This window comes from Amborella trichopoda, chromosome 7 (assembly GCF_054954075.1).
Source record: "Amborella trichopoda isolate Santa Cruz 75 chromosome 7, AtrichopodaSantaCruz75HAP2 v2.0, whole genome shotgun sequence".
NCBI classification, from domain to species: Eukaryota; Viridiplantae; Streptophyta; class Magnoliopsida; order Amborellales; family Amborellaceae; genus Amborella; species Amborella trichopoda.
This window is the reverse complement of record NC_142342.1, coordinates 37,047,788-37,062,589: the sequence shown is the minus strand read 5'-3', so window position 1 is coordinate 37,062,589 and position 14,802 is coordinate 37,047,788. Positions and strand designations below refer to the sequence as shown.

Sequence of the window (14,802 nt, the reverse complement as noted above, 5' to 3'; positions counted from 1 at the left end):
TGCCATCAAGGAGAAACCTGAGTTACTCTTCTATAATGAAATATTAAAATAGATTTATTGTTCATTAGAGATTAAAACGAAAAGAATAATATTATTGAAAACATTTGGCTTATTTAGCTTTTACATAATATGGTCGTGCGAGTTAAAAAAATAAATAGACCAATTTTTCATTTAATGCATGTAATGATAAATTTTATCTCCTTTATTTTTATTTTTAAGGTGTGTATTAATGCACATGTAATGATCAAATTTTAATTATTAAAATATTGGATGCCCACACTCACGTGTATGTTTTAGAATCTGTGTTAAAACAACACAAAAAGTTTGTGCTACTAATGGAGTAAATTGTTGTTTAGTGCTATGAAAGATAAACCTAAATTACTCTTTTATAATTAAATATATAAACTGGATTTATTGTTCATCAGAGATTAAGACGAATAAAATAAAATTATAGAAAACATTTGGTTTATTTCATTTTTACATAATATGGTCATACGGGTTCACAGGGAACATGAATACTTAAAGTATTTTTAACGATATCCATCATTTCTATTTCCATTTCACACAAGGTTTTTAATGCATATCTAGCGTTTAATCTTATCATTTCAAAATATATATTTGTTTCTTGAGGAGGGTAACAAGAGAGATTCCAACCTTTTTTAGAAGGCCCCTTGAATGGAGCTCGATCCTTTCCAAATAGGAACGCGGTCTTTGGGCGTGCGACTCAACCTTAAATGCGATCTCATTCCTATTGTCGATGGGAGTGCGATCCTAATAAATATAGGAACACTATCCCATTTTACATGGAACACATTCCCGTTAGAGAAGGATCTTGATCCCAATATATCGGGAACTCACTCCCTATTCAAACAAGATCTCGATCCGTAACTTCTACCCTCACCAGAACTCGCTCCTCGAGGTCCGGAGCTTTTGGCAGCCGTCAATCCGATGCTCTCACTCCCAAAACCGGAGTTGTTCCCATTCTTGTTTCCCACTCCAGGTAATTTTGGGTAGGACTGCACAAGAATGGAACCAAGCCCAATCATTCCAACACGTAGCCCAATAAATAGCTGGCTTGTACATATTTAATACCAAGCCCAACCATTCCAATACATAGCCCAATGAAGACTACCAGTTCTAAGCCATTGTGCAAATATTTCAGCCAAGTACAAGAGGCCCAATCATTCCAATACATGGCCCAATAAAGACTACCAATTCCAAGCTATTGGCAAATATTTCAACCAAGTAAAAGAAGGATAAAACTGATAATATTTACATTTATAGTTTAAGTAAAGGAAGGATAACATTTACATTTATTTTAAGTGAAAGAACGATTACAGTTCTTGGTAATCATAACAGAAGGTTGTAGCAAGAACAGATTTGACCTTATAAGGATGATAAAGATAGCAAGAAGATTTGAGCTTGAAGAAGATACAATAAGCTCATTCGTATTTCTATTGACACATTGGTTGCATTCTCGTCCATCTACAACAAGCTTTCCTTATCTACGAATCATTCTCTTCCATCTACCACTCATCTAAAGGGCATTTCATCTACCACTCAATCTAAAGTGCATTATCTATCTTCAGGTTTTGTAGGTCAGATCTCCCATTAGAGCTTTTTCATGGATGTCACCTTGGGTGCCTTTCCATGGCTCTGATTTTGGCTTTCATTTAGTTGCCTCTTCATCTGATATATCCAGTTCTTTCTTCCTACTTCAATTGTTCATTTAGTTAATATACAGTTGTTTGTTCTTCTTAAATTGGATAGCAGCAACACTAATAACATCAATATGTTGTTCTTAATTGTTCTTAGTGTCATTCTAACTTATGAAGGGAGATGAGAAGAAGGTATTCAGAAGAGAAGGGACTTTCAAGAAGAGACAAAAAGAGCGAGAAATTCTTCTCTTATTACTTCAGGGTCCCTTTTAGGTGTTCAACCTGATGGCCTTTTTTTTTCCAATACTCGGAGTTCTTTTCAAATTTTCAGTCTAGCGAATTTTTTTATGTTCTCATTTTTTTCCTTTTTTTTTTCTTTTATTTTTTCTCTTTTGATATTTTTTTTTCCTCGTTTTTTTCCTTTTCTTCTGAAGAATAAAAAAGGAGGACAAGAATAAGAGTCAGTAATGTTTTTTTCTTATTGTGGCACTTAATCTTAGAAATAGATGGGAACTCGATCATCCTTCTATGCTCAAAGTTGCATGGAGGTTCTAATCTTGGTTATCCTCAGATTTTTCATACCCCTGGTTGGTATCTACAGCTTGCTTCCTTGACAATGGTTGCTAGATTACTATTGAGTTTTTCTCCTTGAATTGCTTCAGTCGAACCTTGATCTTCATACCCATAGTCCTTATAAGATTTCTAGCCCTTCAATCTCTTGCTTAGTTAGCTAACCTATTTAGTTTATTTCCCTTGAATGGATTGTTTTTTTTTCTTCGTTTTTTTAATATGACCCCTTAGGCCACCAATATCGCAGAGCAGGGTGCCTAAGAAGAGCATGGATGCCCCACTTGGCTATTTGAGATGGAGAAGTAAGCAATCACCGACTCCTTTTCAGTAATCCTTTCCATCTAGAACTTCATGTTGGTTTTAAGAGTTAAAGGTGGTGTGGTATGTTGGGGTCATCAGATATCATTATCAAATGAAGGTGCCCATATCAAATAGTTTGGATTTACTACGCTTATGCGTTTTCTGCTACCCTTAATGGTATGTTAGATGGGACAACATCTATAGCATTTTCATCAGATGGACGATCCTTATCGAGCTAATGGATGAGATTGCTCTTGTTGGATCTTCTATACTAATAAGGGCTAGTAGGTAGATTATATGGAATATGGGTGCCCAGTTAATGGTATCATGCCCCACCCCTTGTCGATTCCTAGAGATTGGTCTTCAATATTTGGCTCTGCATCTTAGATAGTGGATCATCTATAAATTTTTGCAAGAGCAGCTCTGGTGGTCCCTTTAGAACTTCTAGGGGTACGATTTCTCCCACCAATTCTTGTAAGAGGTATTGAACCTCTAATGATAATGAGATTTACGGTTTTCCCCTCTTTCATCATAATGAGATTTACGGTCTTCTCCTCTTTCATCATTAGTTATCTGTTTCGCCTTATAGGGTAATTAAATTGGGTCCTCTGGGCTTGGCTCCTCATCCTAAATAGGAGAGTCTATAAGGAAGTCTAGTGAGGTAAGTCCCAATGGGCATCTTAAAATTTTCAAAGGTTCAATTCCTTTCATCTATCATTGAGGGTATTTTGGGTATACCTCAGGGGATGGTTCAATTGAATTCCCTAGGCTTGGCTCCTTTGTTTCTTCTTAAGTCATAGTCTCAACTCTCAAGACAAAGGCATTCCATATTACTGTGGTCTTGGGACTCCATAACCTTCACATCTCGGTTGAGCTTAGGGATGACTTGATCATCTTTGTAGGTCAATTACATTTGTTTGGAATATTGGATTATAAGCCTTTGACGCAAATAAAAAAGGGATTTTTTAATTTCTTTTTTTATATTTTTCTAGGACTGAGAAAAGATGATATTTAGATTTTTAGTTTTCTTTAGAGTTATTCTTGTCTCTTTAGTTTTCTTTAGAAATGTTCTTGTCTTATTTTTAAGAGATAAGGGAGAGATAGAGTTTAGTTTTTTTATTTTTCTTTCATTTTAATTTATCATTCTTTTTTTTTTTAAAAGGGAAGAGGTCCCCTCTTTGTAGGGAGAAGTTTTGGAGAATAAATAAAGAGTTTGATATCCTTAAAAGATCTTGGGGTGGACTCCTTTGCAGACCTAGAGAGATGGTATAATCTCTCAACTCTTTAATTTTATTTTATTTGTTAATTTATTATTTTTCTTCATATATCAGTTGGTATTAGAGGAAAGAAGATCTTGTCATCGCAATGCCATCAAAACCTAATCCTGATATGGATAATCGTATGGGACAAATTTTAGAAAATCTAACCAAAGTCATAGAAGATGTTCGAAGTAACATTCGTGAAATAAATCAGCGATTGCAACAATTGGAGAATACTATTATTCGAGAAGAGGTTGCTCGCAACCATAAAGATTTGACATCAGATTTCGGCGTAGAGATGAATCGAGGACAACGACTGGCTAGTGGTGTCGATATTAAATGTGACAATCACATTGTGATGCAAGAACTACGATTCGATAAGCATCAACAAGATATTGGTATTCAACTCGATCTTTTCGAGTTTTATGAGGTTCTTGAAAAGGAAATCACGACTGAGCTTGAGATCCCCATGTTCTACTTCAAGATGAGCAAAAAGAATTTGATGAATTGATTTATTGATTTATTGAAGAAAACTATTGAGACGCATGGTGGGATTACATCACAAATTATTTGATTGTCCCAAAAAAAGAAGATGGAGTTGCACTTGACCAAGGAAGAGGATGAAGTTCAAGAAGAAAATGAAGTTTCAAAAATATTCTGCATGGTGATTGACGGGATGCTCTATGAATCAAGTTAGATTTTTTAAAGTTGAAGTCGAGGTTCTCTCGACCTTGGGAGAATAATGCAAACAAAAAACTAAAAAATTAAATAAATTATTTTTAAATGGTTTATTTTTCTTTTAGAAATTGGGTATGACGTGAGGTTTCTTTTAGGATAAGTTAGACTTAGTTGATTTTAGTTGGATAAGGATAAGTAGGGTTTGGTTTTGAATGACATAAGGGAGCCTATAATCGCCTTTACATGATAAAGAAGAGGGAGAGAGAGATTAACATAAATTAGAGAGGTAGAGAGGGAGGTAGCTTGTGGTTAAAAGAAATATTTTATTCTTTTTTTAGTAGTATTCAAAAGGAAATAGTTGGATGACTACTATGGATATAACGCAGAACTTGATGATGAGTCCATAAGCTTGAAAGATGCTATAAGTTCATCTGAGGCATCCAATTGGATGGAGGAAATGCAAGATAAAATAACTCATTGATGAAGAATAAGACATGGAACTTAGTAGACCTATAAGAAGGATGTAAAGTCATTACATGTAAATGGGTCTATACAAAAATTGAACCCTGATGGATCAATTGATAAGTATAAAGCTAGACTAGTTGCTAGGGATTTTACCCAAGTAGAACGGATAGATTATAAAGAAACTTTCTCCAATGTTACTAGAAAGCTATCCATTAGGATTGTACTCGCAATAAAAAATTATTGTAACTTTGATATAAATCAAATGGATGTAAAGATATCATCCTTCAATAGTGAATTAGAAGAAGAGATTTTTATGAGACAACCCAACGGATTCGAGTCTAAAGGACATGAACGCAAAGTGTGAAAGTTAAAGAAATCATTTTATGGACTTAAACAGTCATCAAGACAGTGGTATTAAAGTTCAATGAGGCACTAAAGAGCTATTGCTTTGTTAATACTAGTGCTGACTATTGGGTGTATACCAAAGTAGTTGGGGGTAGTCATCTTATTTTAGTGGTATATGTAGATGACATTATCATTACATGTAGTGTCTAAGGTTATTAAAGATATCAATGAGTGGATATCTTTACAATTTGATATAAAAGACTTAGGACAACTAGAACACGTTCTTGGCATTCGCATTACAATATATAAGAACAGAAGATGACTCTACTTAAGCTAAAAATTATATATTGTAAGGATACTAAAAGGTCTAGAATTGATGAATCTAAACCAGTGGGAACCCCATATGAGAAAGGGTGTAAACTGTTTAAGGACACGTGTTCTAAGATTGATAAGGAAAAGGAAATTACGTAATAGATCCCTTATGCACAAGCAGTAGGATCATTAAACTATATGATGAATTGCACATGCCCTGACATATCATATGCAGTGGGGTTGTTAGCCGTTACATGAGTAACTTGGGCATGGAACTTTAGAAGCATAAAGAGAACATTTAGCTACATTAAAAAGACCACCAGTTATAGCCTACGTTATGAAGAAGGTAAATTAGAACTGTAAGGCTATAGAGATGCTAACTAGGCTGGTAGAGAGGATGAATTTAAATCTGCATTTGGATGGCTTTTCACTTATATAGGAGTATGTATACCATGGGGCAGCCATATACAAAAAGAGTATGTCACATTCAACAATGGAGGCAAAGTATGTAGCCTTCTATGAGGCAGCCAATGAAGCATATGTTTAAGAAAATTGCTCAGTGAGATACCATTGGCCAAGTTTAAGAGTACTCTAACTGTTATGTATTGTGACATCCAAGATGCCATAGCTATTTATAAATGTATATGTAGCCTTATATGAGGCGGCCAATGAAACAATATATTTAAGAAAATTGCTCAATGAGATACCATTAGCCAAAGTTTGAGAGTACTCAAATTGCTATTTATTGTGATAGACAAGCTGCCATAGCTAGTTATAAATATCTTACATACCACAATATAGTAAAACATATTGATAGAAAGTATCATTATGTGAGAGAGTATGTGGAACGAAATGACATGAAAGTAATATATCTCCACACATATTTCATGATAGCTGACCTTTTGATTAAAGGTGTCAACATGAATACACATGAAATGTGTGTAAGGCCTATGGGATTGAGATCCACAGGTTTCTTGTGATACACCTGTGATGAGCCTTAGTGGCGCAGCTATTGACCATGTGGAATATTATGTGATTACCATTTGCCTATGTGGCATATCCACCATTGTGGCAATGAGGCATGTGTGACATCTGTAAGCGCCCTTTAAGGGTGGTAAGGTTATGTCTTTAGATATTTAATAGTTCATATATGTGGCAAAATCCTCGAAGGGGTAAGTATCACGAACTACTGCCAGCTAGCAGTCTTTTTTACTCTGTTATCCACATTGCGAGACTAGACTGGATAGTTATACTTGGCCTGGCTATTAGTATTTTGACTTCGTGTTCCACACTGTGATGACTAGGTTGGATATCTAGACAACTGAACATGACCTTCGACTAGCAGCCTTTTGACTTTGTGATCCGCATTGTGATGGCTAAACTAGACAATTGTATTTGGTATGACTCATTGAGCATGACCTCTAGTTGGCATGTCTTAAAGACACCGCTTTCCACTTTACAATGGCTAGTTTGGACAATTTGAGGGTTCTTATGGGATCATGACATGATTCATTGTATGATGGTTATTCACCTTTTCAGGTGACATAGACTCCTTTTGGTGATGTATGTTTCAAAGTATGAGTTCTAAAGATTTGTTGTTGCAATTGATTTTGGATTTGATTCTTTTGTAGATAATAAAGCTAATGATCTTTATGCATCTCCTTTGAGTCCTAAAGAAATTTACAACAAGCTTTGTTTACTGTTTTAATAAGAGTTGCATGCCATATGTTTATTAATGAGAGTGGCATGCCATATGTTTATTAATATTTCTGGTTGAGTTCAAAACCCAACTTGTATGTTATTTTAGCTCTATTTACTTCTAAAAACCAACAAGATCCATTGTTTTTTGGCCAACACAAGCATAGTGACAATTATCCCCAATAAATTCACATTAACTTAATTTAACATCACAAATTCTATTGCCAGTAATACTTCACCAATAAAAATGAATTTATCGCAACAATTAAGGATGTGCCATTATCACGATAGAAACCTTTCCTAGTAATAACTTGTATAAAAGCAAAGTTAGCAATTTAAATTTGGAATGGAACATTTCATTTACCTAAAAATAGCTCTAAAAACTTAATAAAATGTTTCAATTGCAAGTAAATAATCAGTTTTTTTTAAATATTTAAATTGTTCATTTACCTTAAAAATTACTTTTAACTTTGTCATTGATAACTTTTAACAAATTTAATACATTAAAAGTCCCAATAATTATCTAATAAAATCCAGAATAGAAAATAAATGCGATAATAGCCCAATAACCCCACCAATAATATCATTATAATTGTCACTGTGCGATGCAAGTAGATTTTAAAGAGTTGGTTTAGTTACTTGTGGCACAATTCTTCTTCTAGCTATGTGAATGGCAAGTATTAAGACATTGTACCAGTCCAAACTTCTCCACATTTGGGGTTTGGCTTCATGGTCTAGGGTTAATTGCCAAATTATAGAAAACCTTGGAAAATGATGTAATCCTTAATCATCTCAGCAAAACTTATCCTTTTGAGGTTGGTGGCCCTAGCCCTATTAGAAGCTCCTCCTTTTAGTTAAAAAAACAAAACTTGTGAGACTATAACCACTTTGCTTGTGAAGAGTGAAGTGAAAAGTGCTCAATGACTCAAAAAAGCCCCACATTTCCAAAAATAAAACTTCCCCAATTATTGAGATACTCCCCCCCTTCCCCTTCCCCTTCCCCTTCCCCTTCCCCTTCCCCTTTTACATGTGCAATGAGGTGAATTAATCTTAAGGCTCCATCCGTTTCCAAAAGATGCAAGTTTCAACCATAAAAAATTTTTAAAGTACCATTTGGATACTCCAATTATTATGATTAACCCTCCAGATCTCAAGGAAGTGAACTTTTGACTTGGGGTGGAGTACATTCATTTCCAAGTTACTGGGGAGGGAATAAATTTATTTGGGGTTGAACAAATTCACCCTTTAGACAGAGTGTGTTTGAATTGTTGACCCACGTTTTAATGAAATTTGCTTATGGAATTCATTATTAAAAGTAGGATATTACAGGTTACTTTCGGGATTAAATGGGGGCTTCAAGATTGCATGTAGTGACTTTTGTGTGCTCGGTTTGGTCACTTGATTGGAAGGTGGGCTTCCTCTACAGGGCGTTTGATAACTCAAAAAATACGGGAAAGTCTCATACTTTCTAGTCTATTGTAGTTTTCACTCGTTTGAGAACAGAAAAATCAGAACTTATTTTTTCCCCATTTCACTATTTCAATGAGAAAAGTGGCAGACCATATGCACTCTTGCGCTGTCACTTTTAGAGAGACTTACAAATCATCAACAAATATAATACTATATCGTTTATATTATACGTTACAACATAATATACATAAATTATTATATTACACATAATATTATCATATTTTATATAATATTTTATAATATAATATGTTACATATTAAATAATATTATATTGTAATATATATATATATATATATACGGGTGCTGTTTGTATAGAGCCTACCTTCAAATAGTGTCGACAAATGTTGTTTTATTATTGGAAATCTTTGTGATAGCTTTAAAATATATTTTTATATTTGTTTATAAAGTTCAAAGCTTAAAAAATAGTATAGATCGACAGCTCTATGAAAACTTGAAAATCTTGAAAATTGACGGTCTAAAAATGCGTTACAAAATACACTACTTCCAAAACTTGAAATCTATTTTTTTCTCATGTCCATGCATCTTGATGTCAAGATGATCAATTTGAAGATATTTGGGCATAAAAAAGACCTTTTCTAGTGAACTTTTTGAGGTAGGTTCAAATTTGATTGTTTAGAGCCTCGGCTCCATATAAACTTTTCCTTTTATATATATATATATATATTAGTTTTTTCAATGCTAAACAGGTGCAAATACTAGCATCACAATTCATCAAATAGGGTCCCTAACTTTCAAGCTACTAATTTTTATCTACTTCTAAAAAAAAGTTGGCAGTAGGGAGAATTTCGAAGAAACTGCAGAAAAAGTTATTAAATGCACTCCTAGAGAGAACTTCCACCGTCGTAGTTGTGAGAGCGACAAAGAGCGAAGAAGCCAAAGGGAAAGATAATCTTAGTGAAAGAAACCAAGAAAGCCGGGAAAAAAAGAAAGCCGAAAACCAATAGAGGTATGAAGAAAGAGAAAGTGCTTATTGAAAAAAAAAAAAAAAGCAAAAGAGAAAATTATCATTTAGAAGAGAGGATGACAAAGAGAGCGCCAAACATGTAAGGCCTCTTCTCAATGTTGCTCTTTACTGGGAAAGGAGAGAGAGTGGAAAAAGATCATTGAATTTTTACTAATAAATTTTATAATCTTCTTTGTTTAGTAGATTTCTTTGCCTATTGCTTTTGGATATGGGGAAATTAGAAATTTTGGATATTTGAAATCAAAAAATATCTCATCATGGGTTTTTTCTAATAATTTAAGGTTTATCAAGTGTCATACTCCCAGTATATAATTCCTTATATTTTTTCTCACAATGCTTCAAATCATCTCTTTTTAGGCTTATCTCTCGCTCTTTTTGAGAAATTCAAAAAGTTTATAGATATCAAATATCAAGGATTCTTGTCATGGATTCCTCAAATCTCTTGTTTGGATATACAACACAAAATGCATTGATTCCTTGCTAGGGCTGAGAATTTACCTGATCCAGATCTGAAACCCAAAATTTCAGATCTTATCTGGCTCGGGTATAGATCCAATATTTGGATCCAAAATTCAGATCAGAATCCAAATTTTAAATCCAAATAGTAATCCGGGTCGAATTCGGGTATAGGTGAATCCAATCTGGATCCAACTTGTTTTTTAAAATAATATATATATATATATATATATATATATATATACTTTGTATATTTATTAATTTATATGGGTATGTTTGATGAAATAGTATTTAACTATTCAAATTTAAAAAAAATCTGTATATAGGCCGCGTTGGCTTTCCACATATCAAGATTGTATATTATATTAATTGGTGGTTTTTTAGCTGTGTTTGACTGTCTATGGTAATTCTGAATCTCTGCCAATGTGCTTAAAGAGAAGTTATCAGCTCCTGAAGTAAAACAGGAAGATGCAACCGATAAGCGTAGGGCACCTACCCTAAATCATGAGAACTTGCAAAACTCTGTCGTAAGAGGCACGACCAAGAGAATCTCACGAAGTGAAAGGAAACTCATAAATTAGAAATGATTTTGCAAATTGCATTGCACCTGTAATCAAACACTCAAACGCCAAGTTAAAGGATAAAAACCTAGAAACCCATGATATAAAAGAAGCCCCAAGTTGAGGCAGGGCAAGAGATCATTCCAAGCAGAGATTACAATACAACACTAACCCGCAAGTTAGTGTTTATCAGTATCGCAAAAAATTCAAGTGGAACTTGCTTTTTTTTTTTTTTTTTTGGAGGATCGTGATCTAAGGGTCTTATTTGAATATTTTTAGCTTTGGTTTGGTGCCATCAAAAGCATTTTCTAGCTTACCAGACTATAGGAAATCTGAATTTTCTAAAATCTTGAAATATCAAGATAATCGGGGTCATCAAACATACCGTATATATAATATATATAATTATTATAAAATATATTTAAATTTTAGAATATACAAAATTGGAATTGAGATTCGAATCTAGATCCGCATATTCTGGATTGATCCAAAACTTTGGATCCAGATCCGTATCTGGGTGGTTTCGGACTATCCAAAAAATTCTCGGTCCTATTCCTTACCATCATTTCCATATTCATTGTTTGGTAACAAAATTTGATATAATTTTACTCTTTAAAATTTTTACTTTCTCTCTCTAGAACTCAAAAATTGAGATAGTCTCTTTCTAAAAATTTTGAGATAGTTTCTTTCTCTAAAAATTTTCACGCAGTCTCTCTCCTTCTAAATTTAATATAGTTTCTCTTTCTAAAATTTTAATATACTTTCTCTCTCTAAAATTTAAAATTCGATATAATTTATCTCTAAAATTTTTGAGATAGTTACTCTCTCTAAAAATTTCAGATGGTATCTTTGTGAAATTTGATATGGTTTCTCTTTAAAGTTTTAATATATTATCTCTCTCTAAAGCTCAAAATTTGAGATATTTCTCTATCTAAAATTTTTAGGTAGTTTGTTTTTAAATTTGATAGTTCTCTCTCTAAAATTTTAAAATACTTCTCTCTAAAATTTAAAATTTGATAAAGTTTCTCTTTTCAAAAATTTTAAAATTGTTTTTCTCTGTAACAATTTCAGCTACTCTCTCTCTAAAATTTGATATAGTTTTTCAGTTTAAAGTTTTAAGATTCTATCTCTCTCTAAAACTAAAAATTTGAGATAGTTTATCTCTCTAACTTTTTGGTACTTTCTCTTTTTAAAATTTTAATATACTTTTTCTCTAAAACTTAAAATTTGGGATAGTTTCTCTCTCTACAAATTTCGAGATAGTTTGTCTTTCTAAAATTTTCTTAGATACATTCTCTCCCTAATATTTGATATAGTTCTTCGTATTTTTTTTTCTGGGTGAGATAGTTCTTTGTATTTGCCGCATACCAAACGTGCATAATATGATTTTCACATGAAAATTTTTTCATAACTACCAAACATGCCCTAAGTTTTAGGTCGAGAGGCCTACGAGTAAAATCCACGGGCCTTGGAAAGTCAAAAGAACATATTTTGGAGTGGAAATGAAATCGTGAAAAAGTTAAGTAATTTTTTAAGATTTAATTTTCATAGAATCTTCGTATCGTTGCCATTGAGCAAACTAAACAATGGATTTTAATAATATTTAAGATATTAAAAATCTATTCTCCATAATCTATGCGCTCAAACGATCCTTTAAGGTGAACTATGTAAATCTTTTTGTTCATGTAATGGGTGTATTTTTATGTGGTATTTCTCGTGCTTGTTGCTTGTTTCATTGTTCAAACTCACTTATGATTGGCTAATTACATGATCGGGATTCCAATATTAGAATTTTAGTTTGGATCATTGCCGTCAAACGGTAATCCTGGCAGCCCAAATCCAATGATCCAAACTAAAATGTTCCAAACTAAAATGTCCCAAAGGCCTAGCTTAGCCTGAAATGTTTGGGTGCGAGCTCGGCCCATTCTTAGAATAGAAATTTGGACTGAACCCGGCTCAGCACGCTTGGCAGCTTAGGGCTTTCATCAAGAATGAGCCAGCCACAAGCCATCGGGCTGAACATCTTTTGGGCCGGGCTCGAGCAATCATATAAAGCACGCAGGCTGGGTTGGGAGCGTACATTGCTCGGCCATGGGCCCTGCGCTAGCGCCTTAAAACGGCCCAGCCGGGTACGAGCCCTTGTGCCCTTCTCACGAAGCCCATAAGCCTTGTACTAGGAACATCCTGCCGTCCCACGCCTCATAGAGAGAGAAAGAAGCATCTCTCAATCTTTCTCTCTCTAAATCGCGTCTCAATCTCCTCCCCTCACTCTCTCTCTCGGCAATATCTCAAAACCCTCTCCCTTTCTCTCTCTCTCTCTCTCTCTCTCTGTACCGTCGCGTTTCATCCCCTCTCTTTTATTGGAGAAAGATTCTTCTTTCTATAAATCTGCAACCCTCTTTGAGAATGTTTGAAAAGTTCTCATGGGAGGGCAAAAGGCGAATGTGAATAAATTAAAATAAAGGGGACCATCGGCAGCCGACGGACGCGAACCCTTCTCTCTCTCTCTACTTTCTCTCTCTTCTGATATCTTTCCCCATCCATCTCCATCTCTCTACTTTCTCTCTCTTCTGATATCTTTCCCCATCCATCTCCATCTCTCAACCCCTGTGGATTGATAGGTTTCTCTGATAGAGTGGGATCTGTGCGGGCATGTGAGGTCTAGAGAGAGAAAGAGAGAGAGTGGGCGAATGGATCCTGTGGTACTCGATGATATCATTGCTAGGCTTCTTGAGGTGAGAGGAACAAGGTCAGGAAAGCAGGTCCAGCTCTCTGAGTCCGAGATCCGTCAGCTCTGTGTCGTCTCCAAAGACATTTTCATGCAACAGCCCAACCTCCTCGAGCTTGAGGCACCCATCAAAATATGCGGTATCTCTCTCTCTCTCTCTCTCTCTCTCTAGAATGGCCTTTCTCTCTCTCTCGCTCTACTCTCTTTCTCGGTGATATACCTCTTTTTGATCCTCCCTATTGGAATCTGTAGCAATTATATTGCTTCTCAAACTCCCTCTCTCTTCTTCAGTATGGTGTTTTTGACCTACTCTCTCTCTCTCTCTCTCGGTCTTGCCATTTCTGTAAACATTCATTGTTTCGTACCAGGAAAATTCCCTGATTTTTGTTATTGGGGTATTCCCTTTGTGCTATCTTCCTCTCTGTACCCTTTCTGTGAAAGCACATTCCTTTCCTGATTATGAATTTCTCTTAAGTGGCTTTTATTCTCTTTGTGGTTTCTTTTGACTTTTCTTTTTCTCTGTAACCCTTTCTGTTAAATTTCCGTTGCGCTTCTACTGTGAAATTCGTATCTTTTCTGTAAAAGTAGGTTTTTGTTTTCTTCCCTGTTGTTCGGTGATGGCTTTGTTGTTTGTGATGGACTAAGCAAAGGGGCTTCTGAGTTTTTTCCTTTTGATGTGAAGAACGCTTATGGGAATTTTTGTCTAGCTTTATGGGAATTTTTATTTTGCCCAACTTGGCAGGGAATTTAATTGAGGAAATGGGGGAATTTTAGTTTTTTTCTTCCCCTCTCTTAACCTTCCCTTTGGTGTATTTTGGTGTTTTCCGCATGATGTGTTTGTTTAGGGTTTGGAGGGGCAACTCTTTCTGGTTATGATCAGTTGGTTTGTCATGTTTCAGGTCAACTGCTGAATTCTTTGATTTTCCCCCCATTTCGTTTTGGTTGATGAACTTCAAGTCAGAGTTCTGACAAATAAACCCATTTACATAAAAAAGTAAAAAAATTGAAACTTTGATACTCTTTTATTTTGTTTTGTAATTCCATGGAATCATTTGTTATCGTGCATGCTTAGGAAATGTTTGGGTTGTCATTAGGTGGTTTCCCTGTCTTGTGGGCCAACTGCCATTTGCTGCAATTATCCCTTGTTTTGGTTGATTAATTTAAAACTAGAATAGTGAAACACATACATCTGTTTACAAAAATATTAAATTTAAAGTATATGAGTGGTTTATTACTGTGACTGCAAGTGCCAATGCATATCTCCTGAACTGCACCAACCGAGGAGTCTAGAGAGGGGAAACTCAGTGGCAATTTTGTT

The 14,802-nt window shown here is 34.7% G+C and overlaps 1 protein-coding gene across 6 annotated transcripts in view; it reads left to right on the top strand.

Annotated features, from left to right (window-relative positions):
• The first annotated feature begins 13,236 nt into the window (after window positions 1–13,236).
• Window positions 13,237–14,802, top strand: part of LOC18422794 (serine/threonine-protein phosphatase PP1) — a 31,266-nt gene continuing 29,700 nt past the window's right edge. For 3 of the 6 annotated variants that reach the window (XM_088872538.1, XM_088872537.1, XM_088872539.1), the window contains exons 1-2: window positions 13,237–13,624; window positions 14,384–14,478. Coding sequence is in view for 3 of the 6 variants with exons in the window: in XM_011626288.3 (XP_011624590.1) it covers window positions 13,447–13,624 (178 nt within the window). In the remaining 3 variants the exon portion in view is untranslated. The remainder of the gene's footprint in view (window positions 13,625–14,383; window positions 14,479–14,802) is intronic. The other 3 variants (XM_011626288.3, XM_088872535.1, XM_088872536.1) reach the window with 1 other exon arrangement.